Below are 25,936 nucleotides of genomic sequence, written 5' to 3' on the forward strand. Positions count from 1 at the left end.
AAAGCACTATTGCTACATAAATGACAACTTGTAAGGAGACTTTAGACTGGAGAAAAGCATAAGCTCACCTTTTCTTCGATAGGGGACTTTTCTTTGAGCCAGTGATTCAGGACTTCGTCTTTAAATGCACCCGTGTTGCCCACCGTGCTTTGCTGAATTTTGGCAATTGTTGTGGCATCTTTCACGATCTCAATCATTCCTATGTGAGGATGCACACACAGAGTTTGATGGAAATTAGGACCCAATGCCTGACCCACAGGATGAAAGGTTATGGTTGAGTGGGGCTTGTTTTTTTTCCAACCTGAGGGCTATTTTCCAAGTCCACGCTGTTGGTTTTCTCAGGAGAAAGTGAAAGAAAAAGAGAAGGACATGGAAACTGTGTGAGAAATGCTTTCAATATCCCCAAATGACAAGAGGAAAGGGTTGGTTTTGAAAAGTAATAAATAAAAGCATTTATGTGTTGAGCATATCCTTCCTCACATGGCAATCTGTGCCTTTTCCTTTTTAAAATTACAGGGTCAAATGTAAATGGCTTTGTACAATTCTCAAATCAGAAGCTTGAATAAACAGATGTTTGACTGAAACTAATGTTGAACGTCTATAAAAGTACCGAAGAGTAGAGTAATAGCTTTGGGAATGTGAATTCTGGAATATAAAAATAAGTGATGGATTTTTCCATCTATTTTTAAATGTTATTTGTAAGAGAAAAGTTTAATGTGTAATGAAACAAGCTAAAGTTTAGAGGTGGGGAAGGAAAGAGGGTGGGAACAAGTTTTTACTAAAATCATTTCCATGTATAGTCATAAGGATTTGAATCACGCATTCATGTATTTTCAACATATCCATATTAAATTGAAAGTCACTTTCTCCAGCTTGGAAACTTTTTATAATAGAATAGAATTATGATTTTTTGGGTATTAAATGCCTACACTGGAGCAATTATAATATTTTAAAACCAGCTGAGTGGGTATAGTCATCTCCTGATATCTCCTGTGGTAATCACATACCTATTTTGTCACCAGTTGAAATGCAACCATATGGCAGGAGGCAGAGATCCAAAGACTCAGTCTCCCAAATGGATTCCATGATTCGTAGAATCTGGGCATCAAAACACAGAAATGTTTCTATCATAGATACACATTTACTTGATATCTTTTTCTTCTCCCTTAAAGAAACAGCAATATTATCTAGTAATACAAAATATGAAAGTAAATGTAAAATATGTAATTAACAACTGTACTTTTATTGATCAACCTGTACTCTGAAGTGATCCTTCTTTGTGAGTCTGTTAATTTTAGTCCCTGAAATGTATGCACCCTAGGGAAGAGGATAAATTAATTCCTTCTGGGGTAGGATTGAACTATGGTTCATTAGCTCTGTTTGTTCCACTCTAATTATGTGCATTTTACCAAAAAATTCTAACATCCTATCATATATTTACCACTTTAAGGCTACAACCAAAGCAGCAACAACAATGATAGTGACAGTGAACACTTACTGAGGGCTGCTTAAAGTGTGATCCTTGCATCACCCTACAGTGTGAATACAATTATTATTCCCAATCTGCAGGAGAAGGAACAAAAGCTTAATGAGCTTAAACAACTTGCCCTTAGCTGCCAAACCATGTGCCTCACAATAAAGCAAAGTACATAAAGGGAAAGGGCACACTTTCTCTCAAAATGAGAGGACCAACAGAGTGATTTTTGGGTTTAAGTGTCCATCTTCAAACAATTCGAAAGATTCTACAGACATATTCAAAATGTAATAAACTTCCCAAAGGTTTGAAGAATTTCCTTTTTTTTCTAAAATACTTCCTGAACAATACATATACCATTTTTGAAATAAAAACAAAGCAAGGGTTTTACTGTTTTCATATTATAAATAAGTAAAAACAGAAACTTACAGAGAATTGAAAACATGATCAATTTTATTTATTTATTTATTAAAAAAAATTTTTTTTTTTTGAGTCGGAGTCTCACTCTGTCGCCAAGACTGGAGTGCAGTGGCCGCTCCCGGCCACCGCAGCCTCGACATGCTGGGCTCCGGCGATCCTTCCGCCTCAGCCTTCCGAGTAGCCGGAATTACAGGCATGCGCTACCACGCCCGGCTGATTTTTTGACTTATTGTAGAGATGAGGTCTCCCTGCCCAGGCGAGTCTCGAACCCGCGGGCTCAGGCAATCCACTCACCTCAGCCTCCCAAAGGCGCAGGATTACAGGCTGAGCCACAGAGCCTGGCTAACATGATCAATTTTAAATCGGCTACCTTTAAATCAATGTGGCCTGTCCATTTTAAGTAAACCATATTAAGTATTAGAAGCTGTTGTCTCCACAATGCTGAACAACTAGAATCTGGAGAATATTACTTTACAGATTTGTGAAGCTAATGTCTATTCAGAAATGTTAGAAAATATGAAAATAATGAGCACTGATACATTCCCCACTCACTTCTGCTCTAATAACAGTTCACTCCTATCACTTACCTGCGTGACTTCTCCAGTCACCCACCTGTTCGTCTCTCTCCTTCCCATCAAATCATTCACTGGGATTTGTGTATGTGTGTCAGAGGAAATGAATCTAAGAAGACTGCCTATGGGTGTGCAGACATGTCTGTGAAGATGAATCAAGTAGGTCCTGGGGGTAAATATGACTATTTTCTGTGTTATCAAGCTTGGAATAGGGTGCATAAAAAAGAGGTTAGGTGAGGGATGTGTATCTGGCCACTTGGAAATGTTGGATATGTATCTTGGACAGAATTGTGATGCACATTAGACCACATATCCACTGGTCCACAGCTATGTTTCCCAAGTGAAAGTTCTCTATTATGTAATGCCTGACCACTGTGCGTCATGTGAAAGGAGAGAATGGGAACAGAATCAGCAGAAAACGTGTTTTAGGTCTGATATAGAACTCTTTTTTCAGATAATTGAAAACAAATCCTTAACATTAGCATACCTGTAAAATAAGCATGTCTTGGCGCAGATCATCACCATGTTTAAAGATAATTCCAATTGTTTCATTTGATAGGGCTGTAGTGTCAGAACATTTAAACTCAAGCCATAGGGGCTTTTTCTTAGAGGCCATCACTTTACATTTTTCAATCTGTAAGGAAGCAGTCAGATGTTTCCAACATGTAATGAATAATGAATATACATGGTGGAACACAAATTCTCCTGCAAAGCATAACTATAAACAACCAGGAAAAAATCCTAGTTGGAAAATGATTTTCAATGTTTGGGGAAAAGTACAGAAGGTTTTCTCACCAAATTTGAAAATGCTACATGAAAGCAAATTTACAACACTTAAATCAGTGGTTCTCAAACTGTATCCCAAGGAACCACAAGAGTCTGCATAGGTACCGGAGAGGTGTGGCAGATTCCATTCTCCCCACACCCTACTTCCACAGAACTCTGGTACGCCCACATCCCATTAACCTTAGAGAGCAACTTCAAGATTATTTGTTTATGTATCTGTTGTCCCCCTAGGATTTTATTAGAAAAACAAATTCTAATGCTACCACAATGTCTAAAATCCTATTATTGCAGAATCTACATCTAACAAGACAAAACTGAACAGAAATAAATGGAAAATCTGACACTTAGATACAACCCCCAATCCCCAAAACAAACCCCTCATGTATCTACATAAATTCCAGGTAGGGAAAATAGGGTTTAGCAGTCACTCACTTAAAAATTAAAAACTTTGGAGTTTTAACCAAAGATGAATTCATCATGGATCAAAACTGATGCAGTCTTTAAAAGAAAGCAAAATCAGTTTAATTCCTATCTACTTCTAAATGACGGACAGTGGATAGTGTGTGCTTTTGCTATCGTGCTAGTTTGCTGGTAAATGTGTATAAAATTAAACATGCAAGGGAGAAACTTTCCCTTCTTTCCATGAGGTTTAACTGCTACAGGAGTTGCCATTCCACCATAAACAACTAGAAAACTAGACAAAGTATATGAAACAATTCATTTCAGACATTATACAGGCAGCATAGGACTGTCCCCTGAGTAAAGAAAGACAAATGAAGTGAGAACTACAGCAGCCCCAATTTAGAGCTAGGGGCTGTTTCTAGGCTACAACATAGAGAAAAGGGATTCAGACTGAGCCATGGTCTAGTGGTCTAAAATACTGTAACTGAAGTCTCAGAAAGAGAGGAGAGAAAAGAAGGGACAGAAAAAATATTGGCTGAAAATTCTCCAAGTTTGACAGACTATAAACTCACAAATCCAAGCAGCTCAATAAACCCTAGCAGACTAAATGTAAAGGAAACCATACCAAGGCACACCCAAATCAAACTGCTGAACACCAGTGATAAAAGAAAATCTTAAAAACAGCCTGGGGGGAAAAACATATATCATGTACAGAAAATCGAAGATAGGAATGACGTAGACTTATCATCAGAAAATATGCAAGTCAGAATAAAATGCTACTAAAAGAAAAAAACAGTCTATATTTAGGGAAAGTATTTTTTATAAATAAAGGCAGAAAAGAGTTCTTCAGATAAACAAAAGATGAAAGAATTTATTGTCATCAAACTTGTAGTATAAGTAAAAATAATAACGTATTGTGGTGCTCATAGCATATGTAGAAGTTAAAAGCATAACAAAAATAGTACAAAGGATGTGAGGGGGGTTAATTTCCGTATACTGCTTCATGTGTAAGTGGTTTGTTATTTGTGTGTAATCAAGAGTGTGTGGTATTGGTGCTGATGTAAAGAAAGGCATTTAGATCAATGAAACAGAATAGAGATATAAGTACATACCCATACATATATGGTCTATTGATATTTGACAAAGATGTCAAGGTAATTTAACAGGAAAATAATAGACTTTTCCACAAAGGGTACTAAAAAATCTGGATATTCACATTAAAAAATGAACTCTGACCACTCCTTCAAACCATATACAAAAATTAACTCAAACTGGATCACAGACTTGAATATAAGAGTTAAAAATCATAAACCTTTGGGGAAAAAAATATTTGTCACATTGATTTGGGCCAGGATTTCTTAACCTTGGCATTGGTGACATTTTGGGCTGAAAAATTTGTTATGGGGACTATCCTGTATCTTGTAGGGTGGTTAGCAGCATTCCTGGCCTCTACCAACTAGACACCAGTAGCTTTCTCTCAGTTATAATAGTCAAAAATGTCTCCAGACATTGCCAAATATTTCCCCAGATTGACACACTAGATTAGACAAAGATTTCTTAGAGAAAACACTAAAAGCACAGAGTATAAAAGAAAAAAGTTATAAAATGATCTTAATCAAGATTAACACCTTCTGTTCTTTGAAAGACATTTTTTTTTTTTTCTAGTTGGAGTCTCACTCTGTCACCCATACTGGAGTGCAGCAGCATGTTCCTAGCCACCGCAGCCTCAACCTGCTGGGCTTCAGTGATCCTTCTGCCTCAGACTTCTAAGTAGCCGGAACTACAGGCTGTGCTACCATGCCTGGCTAATTTTTGATTTATTGTAGAGATAAGGTCTCGCCAAGTTGTGGGCTCAGGCAATCCATTCACCTTGGCCTCCCGAAGTGCTTGAATTACAGATTGAGCCACTAAGCCCAGCTGAAAGACACTTCTAAAAAATAAAAAAAGGCAAGCCACAGACTGGGAGAAAATATTTATAAAATGTATACCTGGTAAAGGATTTGTATCCAGTTCATATTACTCTCAAAAATAAGAAGGCAATTCACTTAAAACATGGGTGAATGATATGAGCAGAAAATTTTCCAAAGATCCTCTAATGGAAAATAAACACATGAAAAGATGCTCAACATCATTAGGGAAATGCAAATAAAAACAAGTGAGATGCCACATCACACTCATCTGAATTGCTAAGGTTAAAAAGACTGATAGGAACAAGTGTTGGCTAAGATGTGAAGCAAATGGAACTCACATACAAAATCCTGGAATTATTTTTTGGAAGGCAGGCCCCTTGTAGTACAGGCCGACCCCACTAGCTAAGTGTTCTAGGAACTCATCAGCATCAGTGTACCAGCTAGCACTGTTGTGAGAGGCTGCATTCAGTTTCAGTGGGGTTTTTTTTGAGATTCTTTTCATGATGAGTGATTTACAAGTGCACCTACCCACACCGTGCTGAGTGTTCAGCAGTTTTTGGCCCCAAACGGCATGACTCCATGCCCCACTCTCCCTATTCTTCCGATCTTGCCCTAAGCCATTTTTTTTTTTTGGTTTGTTTCCTTGGTTGAAAAAAGTCCTCCAAGGGAAACATTCTACTGATGTGGAAGAGGTGAAACAAAAACAGCAGAAGCATGAAAAGGCATCAAAATAGATGAGTTCAAAAATAGCTTTGAGCAGTGGAAAAAGCATCTCAATAGGTGTATTGCATCAAATGGAGAGTACTTTGAAGGTAACCGAGGTTTAAACATGGAAGAATAAATATACAACTTTTTATAAATTTTGATGTTTTGGGGTACATTGTACATTGCTTGTGGGAATTTAAATGGTACATCCACCTGAGAAAACAGTTTGTCAGTATCTTTTAAAACTAAATATACATTTACCATCTGACACAACTACACCACTGCTAAATATTTACTCCAGAAATGATTGGTAAACAAGTTGTGGTATATTCATACAAGGGAATTCTACTCAGTCATAAAAAGGAACAAATTACTGATACACATAACATGAATGAATCTTAACAGCATTGTGCAAAGTAAAAGAATCCATATATAAAACTATATACTATATGATTCTGCTTAACAAAATTCTAGAAAAGGCAAAATTATATCTTGATTGTGGTGGTAGTTATACGATTGTATACACATGTCAAGTGGCCAAATTTTATTGTATGTCAAGGATACACAATAAACTGACTTAAAACAATATGGAAGGTCAATTATCTGGTGTTGAGCTTTTCAGTAGCCAGTGATCAGACAAGGGTCTGACAGAAGCCCATCCACAGATTCTCCAGTTTCCCTCTTTGTAATTATTAACTTTTAAGTACTAGGCTCTAGAGAGCTAAAAGACAAAAGACTGCATAAAGACATCCAAGTGATACCTACCACCAGTGCTCCTGCTTTCAGTCCAGGATCATATGGAACTCTAAAGCTTTGGGGAAGATTAGAATTCTGCAGGTTTTCAAGCTTTTGTTTAAGTTGTGAAATAACTGTAATTATCAAAAGTACACAAGAAATATGTGAGTTCAAAAAATTATGAATATTAACTATAATATTTCCTGAGAGCATACTTATTTACAGAATTCTATATATTTGTTCTGATGTGGAGTAGGAGAAAAGGAGGTAGGGCCCTGCCTTTGAGGGACTAACCACTTGAGGTGGCAAGATATCAGGCTTACTATGAGCAATGTAATCATGGCCACACACAACAACGGGGACAGAAATATGTGACTATAAGAGGGATGGTACACAGACACCAATACAATCAGGTGAGAAGATGTTTTGAGAGTAATGCTAAGGAATTAATATTGTAGCTTTCTTTTTAGCATGTGAAACTTTTAACTATAATCTGATTTGGGGAACAAACATTTGAAGACAATAATAAATGAAATTCGGTTGGGGTTCTGTGTATTCTTTTCAAAAGAGGAAGTTAGGTTGTGTAGAGATGGTTGTGACAGCCCAAAATTCTAAAGGTCAAATACATACATGGTGGCTCATACCTGTAATCCTAGCACTTTGGGAAGCTGAGAACAAAAGAATGTTTGAGCTCGGGTATTTAAGACTAGCCCAGGCAACATAGCAACCTCAGCTCTTAAAAGAAAAAAAAATTAACTGGGCATGGTGGTGGGTGCCTGTAGTACAAGCTACTCTGGAGGTTGAGGTTGGAGGACTACTTGAGCCCAGGAGTTTGAGGCTGCAGTAAGCCAGGAATATATGCCACTGCATGCAGCCTGGGCAACAGAGTGAAACTCTGATTTAAAAAAAAATATTACTCTCTGGATAACAGATAGAGTGGAGGTCAGTACAAATGTTTCCCTTTCTTAAAATAAAAGATGATTATTACTGTTATCATTTTTAGCAGAGAGCATTATTGGTGCACGGAAAAGAACAGAAATCTAAAATATTCAGAAGTTTAAGATACTTGCTGAGTATATGAGCAAGCATTTATATAATTAGCCTTAGTGTTAGTTCTACGTATATAAAAATGAAAAAGAGATACCCACTATCTTCAAGGTTCATACAGTTTTACATAGCCAGAAAGATATTTAATGACTGTAATTTAATGTAGTATCAATCAAAAGGTATGGGACTACAGAGAAGGAGTGATTAATTTTCCTAGGGCAGGGGCAGGATTTCTTAGGGTAGGGATAAGATGATATTGGAAATGGCTTCAGAGAGGAGGTAGGGTGTGCATATATGTATAAAGGTTATATACAACATACATACAGTCATCCCTTGGTATCCATGAGGGATTGGTTTCCAGGACCTCCTTCAGATACCAAAATCCATGAATGCTTAAGTCCCTGATATAAAATGGGGTAGTATTTGCATATAACCTATGCACTTTCTCCCATATACTTTAAACCATCTCTGGACTACTCATAATACCTATTGCAAAGTAAATGTTATAAGTATATCTGTTATACCATATTGCTTAGGGAATAAAAACAAGAAAAAAGGTCTGTACATGTTCAATACAATTACAATTTTAAAACCTGCAGTTAGTTGAATTTATAAATGCAGAACCCATGGATATGGATGTATCCATATATATTTCTCTGAGATATGTGAGGGCAACCAAAAAAACCTGAAATTATCTTTTGGAGGGCAGGTCCCTTGTATTACAGGCTTCCCCCACTAGGTAAGTGTTCTAGGAACCCGCTGGCATCAGTGTACCAGCTAGTGTTGTTGTGAGGGGCTGCATTTGGCTTCAGTGCATTTTTTTGGAGATTCAATGCATTTGTCCTTTTCATGATGGTGATATATAAGCACACTTGCCCACACCTCATTGAACGTTCAGCAGTTTTGGACCAAAAAATGGTATGACCCCCGTGCCCTACCCTCCCTATTCATCCAGTCTCATCTCCAGTGATTTTTTTGTTGCTGTTTCCCCAGATGAAAAAGTCCTCAAAGGCCATCCCTTTCTGGGACAAGATAAGAAGGCCCTAAAACTTACACCCCAGGTGTGGCACATTCACAGCAGGGACTTCATTGAACTCTCTGTAGCCTCTCCATGCAAAACAGCTAGTTAAGGCTAATGCACAGGGCCTGCATCTCATACATACAATTAAGATTATGGAATGGCAGGCAGAGACATATGCAGTAACCTAAAATGTTACCCCTCCCCGGAAAGTACATTTAACCCCAGAGACGTTTATCAAATGTTTTGTTTTTGCAAACTTTGCAAAAGTGAAGGATATATAAGGTCCTGGCTTTGTTTAACTTGCTACTTTTGAGCTACTCCAGCTCGGGCCTATTCCTCTCTTTGGAGTGTACTCCCTCTGTCCTTTTACTAAATCTGCTCTTTGCTTTTACTCTTAAAAAAAAAAAAGAAAAGAAAAAAGTCCTCAAAGGGAAATGTTTTGCCAGTATGGAAGAGGTAAAACAAAAAACAGCAGAAGCACTAAAGGCAACAAAATCGATGAGTTCAAAAACTGTTTTAAGCAGTGGGAAAAGCATCTGGGTAGGTGTATTGCATCAAATGGAGAGTACACTGAAGGTGACTGAAGTTTAAACATGTAAGAATAAATACACAACTTTTTATAAATAAATTCTGGGTTTTTTAGGGTCCCCCTCATAGATATATATGAAGAAATGCAAAAAACTTAAAATATCTCTTAGTAATTCATTACTTTAAAAAACTATACACTTGAAGACTATCTGCACATATTCAAGGATGTGGAGAAAAAGGTAAATATTTGGAAATAACAAATGTATAATTATGTGTGTGCGCAACTGTTCTTAAAAAATACATTTTATACCGTATAATGCTTTTTAATTTTTCAGAGTTTAATATTTATTATCATAACATCATCAAGAATATAGAAGTATATATTTAAATTATTAACTTGTAAAAGGACAAGTTTAAATTTGCTTACTCCATGAAGACAGAAGACTCAAAAAATGTGTCCTTTCTGGCTTCAGGAAGATGCAACTTGGCTTCCAGCAAGAAGAATTATAGGGACAGTGGCCTTTGGAGATGAAAGCATTTAGAAAGAGAACCAAGAAAATATAGCCACTGTACCTTGGGAACTGACGTCATACTTTTCAACAGACAGTGACTTAATATCTAGGGTGACTTTCTGTAACATCTCGATTACTTGGACTTGCTCGGTAAAGTCATGCAGCATGGCTGTGCCACAGCCCCTCAGATAGGCTTCCAGGATCACGGCGAATCTCTGCTGATAGTGTCTAGACTGGGCTATCTCACTTCTCAAGAACCAGAACAAGAAGTGACCAATTCTTTTGTTCTGAGGGTGGGTACAAGAAGGTTGAAATTATTATGACTAATGCTTTAGGTCTATCAGTCAATTCTTGTCAACTTAAAATTTCACAGTCTTATCAAAGTGGAAGTACTTACTCTTAAACCGCGCTTCAGTAGAAATCTGGCAAGGGCACTATCATGGTATGGTTCAAATTTCACTGCCTAAAGGAAGAACACATTGGAATTTGTAGGATTGCATTCCACATTAGTGAATCCAGAAAAAAGAAATGGAGAAAAGCGGGTGCTCTACTTTAGTGTGTCTTTATGGCTAGAGAGCTGAGAATCTTACCAACCACTTAAGTCCAGTCCTCTCTGTTAGAGAGCACTTAGGAGCAGAATGAAACATCTGCTTGAGCTCATAGAGCAGCCGATGACAGAACTGGGATTAGGGGACAAAGCTCTTGATGCAAAGTCATGTGCTGTCGATAACTTTAAAGGTCAAGTGGTGAGGGAATTTGCTCCAATTAAAGGCCCACTTGTTCTATTAGAAGGATAGAGGCTGTATCAAATCTATAAAGTAGAAGAGAGGTGGTGAGAACAATAGCAGCAACAAAAAAGACATATAAGGAGAGAAATATTTGTTAGATGTGAAGATCTCCAAAACCCTGTAGCTTCCCTTTTAGGCATCTCACTGGCAAGTCATTGAGCTGCCTCACAGGGTCTCAGTGCTTTGTACTAATTACCCTCTTATCCAAAGTATTTGTCTTCCTGCCATAAAGGCCCAAGCTGACCTAATCTATTGTGATCAATCCTTCAGGACCTATGTGACAAAGACCACCACCTATCACCATGGCGACAGCTTCTGTGTTACCTCACCCAAGAGTACTACCTACACCCCTAAAGAAAGCCTTATAAGCCACGTGCCCTGAACATTTGCTGCCAAACATTTCTTAGGCATTCAGCCCCCTCTCCAATCTTGGAGAAGTGGATTCACCCTTTCTCTCTGATCTACTTTCTAAATAAACGTTTTATGACCTACTTTTTTTGCAATTCTTTGTATTTTCCCCTGGCACTGGCTCAGTCCATCAACCTAATAAAGAGAATATTGACTTAGGTTACAGTTCTATTACTGAAGAAAAAGAATTCAAAAATTGTCAAAAAATAATTAAATATTGGTGGGTACATGGATATTTGTTAAATGATTACTTGTACTTTTCTGTAAATTTTAAATAGTTCATAATTATACAGCAACAAGACTGACATTGTTTGGATTATTATAAATGCATATATAAATTTAGAGGATATCATATATAAAAATGAAGAGAGGCTTACAATCAAATATCTCAGAGTATTCCCTTTATAAATAGAAATGAAATGGTCTATCCTTTTTTCCCAATGAACAGAAGACATTCTCATGCTATATATATCTAGGGCTTTACAAATCTTACTTTGGTTTTCTTATTTGGAAATGATCAAAAATGACTTCATGATGTTTCAATTACACCTGTTTACAAAAATGGTTTTCATAGGTATGGTCAAATAGGTGCCATTATAGCTGTGACTAATGTTATTATTTAGCCACCAGTACTCACTTTAGAAATGCTTCAAATTTTTAATCCAGTTGTGAGTTTTTCTGACCTTCGTGTTTCACTTCGGTAAAGACACTGCAGATCTGGGAGACTGTTTTGATCAGGAATGAGTCATTTAGCCATAGCTGAAAATGTCCCAAATAGTTTTACCAATGACTACTCTTCTTCAAATTTGACCATAAATTTAATGTTAATAGTATCTATTGACCTCTTTCATAGGACATTTCCAAGAAGAACACTATTTGTTTTTAATTCTACAAGCTTTACTTGTGAAAGTGACAATGAAAAATAATTCATAGTAACCTTGGGATTTGGGGATTTGGAAAAGAGCTCAGGCAAGTTTTTGTAGTTTTTGTTAGGGAGAGCTAACAAACAGAAGGTCTTAATTATTCTAAAATTCTTTAGTGTTATGCAAATATCTGAACTAATGGGCAGAAAAAATATTGGCTATATTTAATAGATGAAAGCAAAATCAAAGGTAATATTTCAAGTATCTGACTACTGAGAAGGTGAAGATTCAGAGTTAAAGCTGAAAATATCCAAAATGCTTACCAGAAAAATCCAGGGACTTACTATATAGTTAGTGATTAGACAGTTTAGTGTCTAAAATTTAGCCTGGCTAATCCTCAAGTTTTCAGGTTGAATATCACCTACTCAGAACTGTTCCTGGTCCCTTGATGACCCAGTGTCCCTGGGACCTGTTTTCTCACAATACTCCAGTTTTCCCCAAACCATTTGTCACAATTAGTATTAAACATCTGTTTGTGTGTGTACTCACTTAATGCCAGTCTTCTCAGCACATGTTTCTTGAATGAATGAATGAACTGGTCTGTGCTCTAAAATAGCATTTCTATAACCATTCTTTTACTTCCTTTTCCTTGTCAAGCAGTACAATATAATTTGAGAACTGCTATAGTGAGCAAGAGAGCTGTTCCTCCTTTATTTTTTTTCTTTTTTAATTTCCTAGCTTAACCTTAGGCAAATCACTTAGCCTCTCAGGACACCCAAGGAACATTCATAAGAACTGGAGGAGAAATACAGACCTTACCTTACCTTTTAAAGAGAGGAGATTTCAAGTATGAAATATGAGATGTTATTTCGTGAATTATAATATGAGAATATATGATGTTATTCTGTGAATTATAATAAGCAAAGAGTAAGACCTTTTTTCTCTAGCCCACACTGGCCTGATACCAGACTGATGCAGGATTCAGGAACACAGTGAAAAGAGCAGGGCCTGGAGTCAGACATCCTGGGTTTGAATTCTGGTCTGCTTCTTTCAAAGTATGTGACCGGAGGCACACTGCTTAGCCTCCTAGTACTTCGGTTTCCTTACATACAAAATTCAAATGGTACATATACACAATGGAATATTATGCAGCCATAAAGAAGGACAAATATACGGATTTTGCAGCAACTTGGATGGATTTGGAGTCGATCATACTCAGTGACTTATCACAGAAACAAAGAAAAGAGTTCCATATGTTCTCACTCATAAACGGACCTTGAACAATTATAATGCTATAAGAAAGCAATTGGCAGTAGTGGGAAACTGTGGGAGGGGGTGGGATAGGAAGTTGAGGGAAACTGCTAGGGTAGGGAGGGGCATACCTCATCAACAAGGGTACCTGCTGATCAATGTTTATATACCTAACCCTGAAATGTACCTGTCTTTATAATAAAAATTTAAAAAATAAAATAAAATAAACTTCAAATGCTAATTTGACCTCCATCACGGGTGTTGGAGGAGTTAAATGAGATAATACACTAAAAGAACGTAAATCACTTGGAGTCTTGGCACAAGGAAACATTCAGTAAGTTGAATCTATCATCAAAAGAATAAATGAGAACGAAGTATTCCCACAGGGAATATCTTCCTAAAAAAGTGAAACGCTAATGTCTTTAAAATGCTTGTCGGTTAATCCTCAAAGACAGTAAAAAAAAGTAAATGGAACAGTTTACTACTTCTTGAGGTGACTTCATCAGATCTACTTTGACTGATGAAGGTCTGAACAAAGGCCATTTGAAGACTGAATGGAGTGCCTGTGCACATGCAAATAAATTCCTTTTAAGGAGGGTTCCATTGATAACACTAACATCCCTACCTGAACCAACTGTAGAAGGTAATGCAGAACATCATCGTCCTCCAAGCTCTCCAGTTTCTGAACTGCAATGGCTCTTACATTTTCATCTGAAAAGTTGCAGTCCAGGAGTTGCATTGTTAACCCAACATCCAAGGCACTTTGATCCCAGACCTCCCTTCTGGCTAACAATTGGTATGTTTTGGCCACAGTTTCTTGGTGTCCCCATTTCACTGAGCTAAACAGCTTAGGATATGCTTTTGGATGCTTAAGGCTTTCATATCTAAAATGCCAGAGCAATTCTTTGTCCTCTGCTGTTAGAGGGTTAAGCGGATCGGTGGCTATGATCGCCTCCAATTGCTTTCGAAGCTGATTGGGCATTTCAGCTCGAACCCGATCCCCTTCTGGGTCAGGGGTGGGCTGGTGCTTAGGCAGGGCTATTGGGTGACAGTAATTGTCCAGAAGAATGGAGATGGACATTGAGTTCTCCTTGTCAGGGTTGGTTGCTGAGGTGAGCTTGTCAGCATTAAAGCTCCCTTGCTCTTCTCCTTTGCTGGGTATCTGCCACATGTGGAGAACGTATTCTCCGCGGCGCAGGAGGAACCGGTGGTCTATCAGCAGCAGGTTCACATAATACAGAAGCTGAGCTTTGCCCTTGGAATCGGAACTGGGTGTCTCTGCAGAGGCCTTGCCGGACAGTGCGGGTGTTTTGCCGCAGTAGATCTGGAGATTCAGTAGAGCCCCTTTGGGCAAGTCTTTGATTTTGATACTGAACTCAAGCCACACATTCCACAGCACCTCCTCTGTGAAGGGTTTAGGGCTGGTTCTCCTTTGGCAAAGGACTTGCTGCCCATGCTGGATGTTTGCTTCTACAAAAACCGTGAGGTCAGTGTTCCGGGGCAGGACTGGGATATCAATGCCTCTGATCTTGACCCTGAATTTCCGGTCACAGTCCCACAGAGACACGGTGAACACACTTTCATGGTCCTTGCCGTGGATGGTCAGCTGCTCGTGGTAGCCGGTGACTCCCGTGCAGTCATCCACCAGCGGCCACTCTTCTTTCCTCACCTCGTCCAGGGCTGGGTTGGGAGGCGAGTCCAGTACCAGGTGAATCTCTTCTCCATTCTTCAGGCAGTGCCTCACCCACTGGAAGTTTCTGATGGGCGTTTCACCCACCAGGTACTCATCCCGGCCGCACACGCGCAGCACAAAATCCTGTTCGTTCTGGCTTTCCGGGATGTCCATCAGGGACTTCTTCTTGGCCATCTTGGCGAAGAAGCTCTGGAGGATGGTGCTGGGGGTGTCATCGGCCGAGACCTTGATGGTCTGGCTGGTGGTGCTGCGGTGAATGATGATGAAGACGCAGTTGTTGGCAATCTTCTTGGACAGGTACTCCGGGAGGGGCTTGGACGTCACCCAGGGGTGCATGGCGTAGAGCTTGGGGTCGCGGCGGGCCACTTCGGCCATGCGCGGCGTGACCAGGCGGCGGCGCGTGAACTCGAGCTCGTCGTCGTGCACGTTGCTGACGTCGGTGACGTCGTAGCCAATCAGGGCCGTGAGCTGCCGCTGGAACGCCTGCGTCTCCTCGGAGGGCGGGTGCCGCTGCACCACGTGGATCTGGCCCTGGCTCCGGTGCAGCACCTTCCAGTAGCGCAGGCAGTCCAGGGTCTGCACCACCTGGTGCTTGTCGTAGATCTCGTACCACTGCCCCTTCTTCTGGTAGAGCAGGAGGAAGTGGTCCGGACCCAGCCGGTGGTAGAAATCCGCCGCCGCGCTCGTCTCCAGCGCGCGCAGCCACACCTGGGCCTTCATCTGCTCCACGTTGCCGTGGCCCGCCACGTGCAGCAGCACCGTCTCGGGGCTCTTGCTGTGGCGCTGGCAGGTGGGCAGCACGAACTCGATGGGGATGAGCTCCATGGAGGACAGGCTGGCCGCCGTGCTGCGTGGCTTCATCCTACGGCGCCTGCGGCGGTTGTCCTCTCTCAGAACCACGGGCTGTTCATAGGTCTCCAGCTCCATGCCCTACGTGACCTGGGAGTGGAGGAACACAGGGCTTTGTCACAAGAAAGGCACCTTCCTCTCACATTTTCCCGTGAGATGGCAGAAGAGAAGCTGCAGAAGGTTGACATGCGCTAAAGGACCCGGAGGGACCAAGTGCTGCAAGCTGGAGGGGCCTTGCTACCCTGCAGACAGGACAAGGACTTTGGAGTCGGGGCCTTTGAATCCTGGGCCCGCCACTTATTATCTGGGTGACTTCGGCTACTTAAATAACCTCCGAGCCTATTTCCCGTCTCTCAAAGTAGTAATACGTCAGATGGCGGAGATGAGAGTAAAAGTAATACTTGTTCAATGTGGTTGATAGGTATATGGGGGTTTATTGATCATTCTTTTGTATGGTTTGAGATATTTGATTTAAAAAAGATATGTAAAATACTTATCTAGCACAGTGCCTGACATAATGCCTCAAAAATGGCAATTGTTGTTCTTAAGCAGACTGAAATACACAGATAAGTAAAATAATAGTTAAGGATCAAGTCCTAGTTTACAGGGTGCAACGTGAGATGCTGAAGCACCTCCCTTTAAAACAGGTCCTTAACTTACTTCCTCTTTATTCGGTCTCACACTTCTTGGAACCCAGACACCCAACCCAACCTCACTTCACGTTCCCTGTATTCAAACTGTCTGGATCTGCAATAGGCTCCCTAGTCAATTTCCTGTCTTTCTTTTTTCTTTTCATTTTTTTCTTCTTTATGATTAGGAAAGCTAGTCCTTTCATTCATAAAGCTCAGAAATAGAATTTGTGAAGTTGCCATCAAAATCATTTGCAGAGACGTAAAATTTTGAATCATGAAATGTGTAAACATCCTGTCAGTGTGATATTAGAGCAGTGTCTTAGAGGAGTCACCTAAGGCTGTACTCTCTTAATGTGAACATTCAGGTAATTTAAACTTTGTACCAGTTCATTTGATCTGCCTCTGCTTTAGGTAATGGAAGAGCCACAGGATGGAAGGCAGGATTTCTGGACTCCAGTGACCTGCAATTTAGATCCCAATCAATTATTTAACTTCTTTTTTGTCATAATATTTTCATTTTTGTAAAGCAAATTTATTCTCATTGACTTAGCTACTCTTTCCACAAATAATAAGTACCTACCCTTCAAAAAACACTTAAATATGACTGTGGCATGCTGCAGTATGAAACCATTCAAATAATGATTGAAACACTAAAAGTGTTAAAATTGAAAGATGAATAATAAGATATTTTGATTTGAATACTTAGTATCTCTACATTGTAATACATTATATTCTAAACAAGAATCAACTATTGAAGCAAAAATTAGTTTCAGAAAAGATCATTAACTCTCTTAAATAATTAATGTTAGTGAGATGCACAACAACTTTATTTCTTTAAGAAATAGTGGAGCATTTACTGTATACCAAAAAGGAGAGTTTGATTAAAAGACAAGTTCCACTTGATCCAAACTCATTTTCAAATCTTGGCTTAACTTATTTTCACAGTCAATATTCCCTCTGTTAAAATATTGAAGTTATATTTAGTAAGTAAATGAAAACAACTGTCCCAAAGAACTGTCTCTTGCATTCATTCTGGTCTTTTGCTATATTTTGAATAACAAAGAAGAGAACTGTAAGATATATTGATATTGACACTAATTTAAATTAAAACATGTCCAAATTTAGGCAACATACAAGTACACAGCAAAAACTTCTGCCTCAGTGATACCAAACAATCTGATAATATGTAAGAGAAGAAAACAGGCTGACTAGTACTCACTGGTTTCCTTCATGGCTGAAGCTAGAGGCTTTCTCTTTTTACAATGAAGTCGTTGGGAACGCCATAACTACAGTAGTCTCTAAGCATGCACTTGTAATAATATGAAGCCTGGCTGGCTCAGGCTCCTGTGCCCTCCTTCTTCCTCCCAAACAAAAACAAAAAAGAACTAAAAAAGAACTGATACACCTGCAAAACTATTGTCGGAACCTTGTGTATATCCACAATATAGGCTGGACTAGACAATGCAACACAGACATTCAGTGGTAGTATCATCTCAAGTACTAACAACAGTCCCGGATAAAAATATTCTAGCTGAAAAGGAAATGTCACTATTCCGAGTCAGACCCAACAAAGGGCAAAAAATAGAAGGAAGCAATACCTGATAAAGCAGCGGAGGCGATGATGCTGAAGGATCATTTGTTTAATTTTTGAAAACAAAACAAATTCAAACCTTCCCAGTGTGCCTCTAAACTCTTCCGCTTTTCTGGGGCTCCCTTCATATCCAGATGCAGAGGAAGTGTTGCAGTTACCAGGAAGGAAGTTTTAACCAAGTTGATTATACGTGTGATTGCTCATTTTAAAAGTGTCAGAAATGCATTTCCTGTTATAGCACAGAGAGAGGGAGAACACGAGAGTTAGCAGTGTTGACCATACTTTTTTTTTACTCTCTGAACTAATTTTTCAAAAATTTTGAGGGACTCAAATAAAATGACATAGATCCAAACCGAAAGTATACATCATGAGACGTAAACAAATGCAATATTTTTGTAGCTAGCTCTGAGTAAAAGAAAAGGCCTAACTGCCACAATATTGGGTATCCTATTAGGAAGACTTTTAACAACCTGATTAAACCCACTCTCCTCAAGGAAATTCAAATGAACTCTTGTTCATATACTGTAACTGATGGGTAGGGGAAGAGAAACCTAGTAAGCTTGAGGACTGAATTGTCAAGCTGCATATTTTTAAAGGCAAAGTCTAGGAGCTCACTTCCTTAGCTTGGTGAGAAATGTCTCTCTTTTTACATAGCATTCAGGGCCCAAAATATCACTGGCACAAACTGAAAATACTGTAGCATGTGCATGTGTATGTGAATAAATGTGACATACTGCAGTAAGAAGCCCTTCAAATAATAGTTGAAATGCTAAAAGTACAAAAATTGAAAGATGAATAATACGTTTTAGTATCTAGTACCACAACATTGTAATACATTATAATATTCTAAACAATAATCAACTATTGAAACAAAAATTAATGTTTCAAAAAATGTTATGAGTCATTTTCTTATTGCAAATGATTATTTGCAGACAAAATAGAAGGGTGTTGTTTGGTATCATGGGGAAATTGGGGAGCTGAACACTGTCATGGCATCAGGCAGATAGGCCCTGGGAAATGACCTCAGATTCCCTTGGGAGTAGAGAACACATATAAAAGCTGTCCTAATCATAGAGCAACTCTGTTTCTTCCGGGTGACCTAAATTCCTTCTAGAAATCCCAAGCACCTTCATATTGTGAACCAGTAACCTTTCCCCTTCATCTGGGTGCTCATGGACTCCAGCTGAGTTTCAAAGGTAACAAGTAGGATGGAGTTAGCCTCACAAGTCTCTTGGGGAGGTATATAATTAGGAGTTCCTCTGAATGACTCCAATATCAAGAAAAATGATGGTTTGATCTGGTTTATCTTCTTTCACATAGGCCCCTTGGGTTTTAACTTTTTAATTTTTATTTTATTATTTATTTATGTATTGAGTCAGAGTCTCACTCTGTTGCCCAGGCTGGAGTGCAGTAGCACGCTCATGGCTACTACATCTTCAGCCTGCTGAGCTCAGGTGATCCTTCCACCTCAGTTTTCTAAGTAGCTGGAACTGCAGGTGTGCGTCACCATGCCTAGCTGATTTTTTTGATTTATTGTAGAGACAAGGTCTTGACAAGTTGCCCAGGCTAGTCTTGAACTCCTGGGCTCAGGCAATCCTCTCTCCTCTGCCTCCCAAAGTGCTGAGATCACAGGTATGAGCCACTGTGTCCAGCCTGGTTTTAAATTTTTATTAGTACTGTAACAGTTGACATCATGGGGCAAATTATTTAATTCAAAGGATGCTCACCAAATATTTAGAGGAGGCTTATCGGCTTCCTAAGATATATTTATTTTATTTTATTTTTTTTGAATCGGAGTCTCACTCTGCTGCCCAGACTGGAGTGCAGTGGCCGCTCCCGGCCACCGCAGCCTCGACCTGCTGGGCTCCGGCGATCCTTCCGCCTCAGCCTTCCAAGTAGCTGGAACTACAGGCACGCGCTACCACTCCCGGCTCATTTTTTATTTACTGTAGAGATGAGGTCTGGCCAAGTTGCCCAGGCGGGTCTCGAACCCGCGGGCTCAGGCAATCCACTCACCTCAGCCTCCCAAGGCCCGGGATTACAGGCTGAGCCACCGAGCCTGGCCTAAGATATATTTCTATAGAGGAATACTCTCCTGGAAGGCTAACAGCTTTAGAAGCCTCAAGGCTGGCCCTCTTATTTGGTCTTGAAGGAAGACCATAACTCTGTGGCTGCCAAATCACGATGTGGGAGCTTGCCAGGCTGCATTTTACCCAGAGTGTGTGGGAGAGTTCATAGGCTTAGGTGAGGTGGGAGGAGGTTTGAGGATGGGAGGGCTGACCTCAGAGGGATCAGGAGCTTGGCCAGCTCCATTCTCTGATGATTCATTCAACAGATTCCTTCCCTGTCCTGGCACAGTCACTTTCAGAGGGCCAAGTCCCAATCTGGCATTGAACATATGCACACACATTAGTCCGGAAGTCTAAGTAGTCAGGCTCTTGACTCACTTTGCTTCTAAAGAACTATTCAGCAAAAGTTGATTATGCAAAGGTTGTCTCTTCTATGACTAAACTTGCAAATAATTCAGGCTTTGTTGGTGGTTTGAAATTAAAAGTACCTTGCTCTTCCCCAAATCTTAATATAGCCACTAAAATTTGACTATATGTAGTAAATGTTCCCAGGGAGAAGTAATAGCAAATGTTTCCTTTTTTTGTGGCTACTTCCTCTATACAGAGGCATTCTTTACTTGTAAGAATATTTTGTCCCTAGAATTTTTGGTTTAGAAGACCCTAGGCCTCATCATTATCTTGTTTTATTGATATGTTTATTCTTTTTCCTTCTGTGAATCTGTAGACATATACTACATTTTGGTTGGAAAAAAAAAACACACACAACCAAAGGGTCTGGTCTTCTGTATCACACCCAACTATCACAGCCATAGAAAGATCTAACAGATTAGAAAGTAAGAACAGGACTGACAATTAGTTTTGTGAACCATGTTAGAAAAATGGCTACAGACCTCATTGCTGAATATCACTAAGGTCACCTTTGAAATACGCCCGTTGAGAAGCTATGCACTGATGTAGTGTCTAGTCCACCTGTCAAAGCACTCTTTTTCTGGAATGACCATCAAATCTGTCATTATTTGTTGAGGTCTGACAATTAAGTTTGCAAACTTGCCACCATGCACTTACATTGCAGCACTGTACAAATAACTGTATTGGAACACCCTCTCTATTCACCTGATCTGGTCCCCAATGCCTTTTTTCTTTAAGATAAAGGAAATTTTGAAAGGAAGACATTTGATGTCATTCAGCACATCAAGGGTAATACGATGACAGCTCTGATGGCCATTTCAGAAAAAGAGTTCCAAAACTGCTTTGATGTGTGGACCAAGCCCTGGCATCAGTGCATAGTTTCCAGGGGGAGTACTTTGAAGGTGACCGTAGTGATATTCATCAGTGAAGTATGTAGCACTTTTCTAGAAGGAGTTCATGAACTTAATTGTCGAACCTTGTAGTAGGAAGTATCAATGATCAATAGACAGAATAAGAATGAATTATTAGTTATGAGAAAGACTCTTTGCAATGGCCTAGGCCATTTGTGGTCTATTTGGAGAGAGAAAGCATGTAGATGATAAAAATGACGTGCACTATGATGGTATGTACAGTCCAAGTACATACATGGCTTACCTGAATTGTATTGCTTTCACTGTTTAATCCAACAGTTTACTGGAGGAAGTCTTTTCAGGTGGGATTTTTAAAATTGTTTTTTAAATATGCAGGGTAAGGTTAATGATTCAAGGCAAGAGGAATCACAGTGGCAGGTCCAAAAGCTATTTTGGGGACAGTGAACAGATTAATTCACTAAAATGGAGAGTTTGTGAAAGACAGCAGTATGAGAGATGCGTAGAGACCTGGCAAGACGAGCACATGCTTCCCGCACTTATTTCATGTCTTGGTGCATGTAAACAGTAGCAACATGTGCCTGGCACACTGGAGTAAACTGAGGAGGCTCCTCAAAACATGAGACAATGCCTGCATACCCAAGGCCCTCACGCCTTTGGGCATACTGGTTGGGAAACTATGTTATCGGAGATTGTTCTGTTGGAGTCGCTACCTGACTCGGACTTGAGGGTATCTCTCAGTTTGCAAAAGCACTAGAATCCTCTTTTCACATTTTTTTTTTAGCTCGGCCTCACATGGCTTATACACTGTCAACAAAAATGCCAAATGACATTTTAACTTAACAGTTTAGTTCACCTTCATATCTTGCTTTGTTGTCTGCGCACAAACGCAAACCTTTATAAAGCTATACCCAATAGTTTTTAGCCTGTATTTGGTAAGATTAAAGAGAAGTATCCTGGTGTTGTAAAAGTGCTAGCATTTGTGAGACCTAGGTTTATTCCTGCTCATTCTTTAGGTCTAGTATATGCTGTTTCATTTCCCTTGGCTTTCTAATCTACCAATAGAATGACTACCACTCTACTTATCTCATAGGAAATTGTTATAAATCTTCAATTTTCAACAGAACAAAACTTATCTAACTATATATACTACATGAGCTATTGTGTTAGAGAGCACACAATTCCATGTATCACATACCAACACAACACACAGAGGAAGAAGAGGCCATGCCATCCTGTGAGTTTCTTTTGTAGAGAAAGGAAAACTTTCCCAGAATCCACCTGGATTCCTTCATATCTCTGGGCAGAACTGTGGCAGGCCCCATTTATGCCTCTGCAAATCAATAAGAAGGGGGATAAAGTTATGTGAATGATCTAAGCAAATCAGGATTTACCCCCTGAGTTCATGACTGGCCAAAGAATGATGGACACCGGAACCAAATGTCGTGGCTCTGACTCTAAGGACAAGGGAACTGTGGAGAATCGTAGGAGACTCTGCTACAGCCTTGATGCCATTAGGGAGGTGAGTTATTATCACACCATGCAGGTGGAGGGGATCCACTTCTCAATATGAGCTAAGAAGCTACAGGGAATCAGTCAAAGTCAACACAGCCCCAAGGACCCACAGCTAGATCCATGTGTCTATGAAACATGCTGCTTCATTCTCCATTCTCATTTTCAGAAATTGACCACTGAGTGCACTTTTCTCAATTTCCTTTTTCAGTTAAACTTTGCCAATACAGATTAGTAAGCACTTCACGAATTTCTAGAAAAGATTTTTATGTACGTTGATTTTTAAAAATCGAAATTACTTTGCATGATACTTCTGACCCTTTGTGATTTATCCTGTATGATGTATCCTTAACTCTCTTCCTCATCTTCCAAATCATCGTCACGATTGAATTCACACTTGCCATACTCTTCCACACTTCTGTGCCTCTATATGCTGTTCCCTCTGTCCTATCTCTTTCCCCTATTCTCTCTCCTCTCCCCCACCTCCCTCATCCCCTCAGCCATTTGACCAACTCCTGTTTCATCAATACTCAGGGTGAAGAGCTGCCTCTGGGCTGACTTTCTGGTTAGGAAAGTATAGAGTTGGGGAAGCTCTCCCTGTCAGTAACTGCTGCAATAAAAATATCACCACCATTAAGTAATAACTTTTTTTATAGTACTTTCTCTGAATCTTACATTGTTCTAGGAACTTTAATACATTCATTCATCTAATCCTCACAATCTCCCACGGAAAGGGGCAACTACCATCATCCCTGTTTACAGGTGATGAAAGCAAGGCATGGAGAAGTTAAGCAGCTTGCCCCAGTAAGTGACAGTCGCCATAATGCTGCCTTGAGGAGAGGATAGCTGTTTACCCGGCTGCCTCCTTTACCAGGCTGAATTCTTTGAGAGACTGATCTGTATTTAGTCACTATATTACCGGGGGCTTAACACAGTGCTTGGTACATATATAGCTAGGGCCTCAATAAATATTTGTGGAATGGTAGTTTATATAAATGTCTCTTTTTGAAAGCTATTGGATTCCTTTGCACTGACAGGAAGCAATAGGAATATTGAGTGATATTCCCAAAGTCTCCCAGATTAACCAAAACCCAGGCAGCCCTCCCTTCCATTTAACCATTTAACCTACAGTTCTGCAATCTGCCTCCTCTTCAAACCTCAGAACATGAAACTTGGGAGGAAAATGGTCTGTGGAGTGTGGAACTTAGGAAAGAACCCAGTTTGATGAGCATTAGAAGAAATCACAATGCTTTAGAAACATCCCCTTTACAGATTTTCAGTTGATCCAATTTTTTAGTTTTCTTTGTTATAGGAACCTTCCTAATATTGACTGAAATATAATACTGAGCCGGGCTCGGTGGCTCAGCCTGTAATCCCGCGCCTTTGGGAGGCTGAGGTGAGTGGATTGCCTGAGCCCGTGGGTTCGAGACCCGCCTGGGCAACTTGGCCAGACCTCATCTCTACAATAAATAAAAAATCAGCCGGGTGTGGTAGCGCGCACCTGTAATTCCGGCTACTCGGAAGGCTGAGGTGGAAGGATCACCGGAGCCCAGCGGGTCGAGGCTGCGGTGGCCGGGAGCGGCCACTGCACTCCAGTCTGGGTGACGGAGTGAAACTCCAACTCAAAAAAAAAAAAAAGAAATATAATACCGAAGACTGCTTGTACCATGTTCTTGTGAGCAAGAAATCCTCCCATACAATGGCTATCCAGACTCATACCTGGGTCCCTGCCCTTAGAATTATCTGCAGATTGTCAAGGATTTTTATCTATCTACCTACACACCTATCTAACCCCCTACCTCCCTGTCTCTATCTATCTCTTACACACATACCATGATCCTGATAGAGACAAAGCCATTTGCAATAAAGGAGTAAAGTTTCCAAATCAACTGTTTCCTTCTTTCATGGAATTTTTCCTGTTCAAGGGCATAGTAGAGCATACTGGGAAAGAAGAACACTTAGTAAGACTGGCTTGGATGGAAACTGCTCTCATATCCCTGGTCCTGAGGCTGGAAGTGACATTATAACAGGAGCTACTTTTTAGGCCTTCTTAGGAACTCTGTTCCTTCCAAAGTTGTGGGTTCTCCCCCTTAGAGTCTGGCAGGAGTCTCATCCAGCTGGGAGAATGCCAAGAGGATGCTGTGCCTCTTCAGGTTCAGCTAAAGGGCACGGGGGTGTGGGCTGTGGGTGGGAAGGGTGTGGCAGACCTGGCCAGGAGTCAAATGCTTTCCTGGACAGCCCCCTCCCTCCTAGAGTGTGACAGGTCCTGCTTTGAGGCCACAGCCCTGCAAAACCTTCTTCTTAATCCCCCCCTTTTTTTCCAGCAAAAATCAACCTTCTTCTAGTGACCTCTGCATTCATCTCCTTCTTCTGCAGGGCACAAACAGGATTCCCCACAGCACCTGGCTCCCCCACCCCTTCCCCAGTGGAGGACAGTTCCAGCTCTCTTCCTGCCTTGCTCTGTATCTAGGAGGGATTCTCCTCACCTCCAAAGGAGGGCCTGCATTTTCAGGAATTACCCAGTGCGTGGTCAGGGTAATTTACTGCAGAATGGGAAATGCCACATGGGGTGTGTCTTAGTGAGAGTGTGCACTCCCCCACACGCCTGGGGTTTCTCATTTTCCTTTAAAACAGATGCCAGGGCCCTCTCCATTCCCGGCAGCGTTATTCTTCTCCTCCCCTCTTACCTCCTTTTCTTTCCAAATAATATGTACTGACTTGAAGGGGAGGGTTTTCTGGGTTGCTGGTAATGTTTCTTCATGGGGTGCTGGCTTCATGTGTGATCAGTTTGGGGCCGTTCGTTGAGCTGAACACTTAATGTTCACTCTTCTGTATTTGTGTAAAAAATATTTTTACATAAAGGTATTTTTACTTTAAAATGCCTATAATTT

At 40.2% G+C, this 25,936-nt stretch overlaps 1 protein-coding gene across 1 annotated transcript in view; it reads right to left on the bottom strand.

Moving 5' to 3' along the window:
• PIK3CG (phosphatidylinositol-4,5-bisphosphate 3-kinase catalytic subunit gamma) overlaps window positions 1-18,333 on the bottom strand; it is a 48,030-nt gene extending 29,697 nt beyond the window's left edge. Inside the window, exons 1-8 of the mRNA XM_008051530.1 lie at window positions 18,195-18,333; window positions 14,048-16,054; window positions 10,510-10,575; window positions 10,174-10,399; window positions 7,035-7,138; window positions 2,954-3,100; window positions 1,008-1,098; window positions 69-199 (exon numbers count right to left, since the gene is read on the bottom strand). Coding sequence (XP_008049721.1) covers window positions 69-199; window positions 1,008-1,098; window positions 2,954-3,100; window positions 7,035-7,138; window positions 10,174-10,399; window positions 10,510-10,575; window positions 14,048-16,042 — 2,760 coding nt within the window. The 5' untranslated portion in view covers window positions 16,043-16,054; window positions 18,195-18,333. The remainder of the gene's footprint in view (window positions 1-68; window positions 200-1,007; window positions 1,099-2,953; window positions 3,101-7,034; window positions 7,139-10,173; window positions 10,400-10,509; window positions 10,576-14,047; window positions 16,055-18,194) is intronic.
• Between the last annotated feature and the right edge of the window lie 7,603 nt (window positions 18,334-25,936).

This window comes from Carlito syrichta, unplaced genomic scaffold (genome assembly GCF_000164805.1).
Source record: "Carlito syrichta isolate Samal-C Ts95f unplaced genomic scaffold, Tarsius_syrichta-2.0.1 Scaffold187360, whole genome shotgun sequence".
NCBI lineage: Eukaryota > Metazoa > Chordata > Mammalia > Primates > Tarsiidae > Carlito > Carlito syrichta.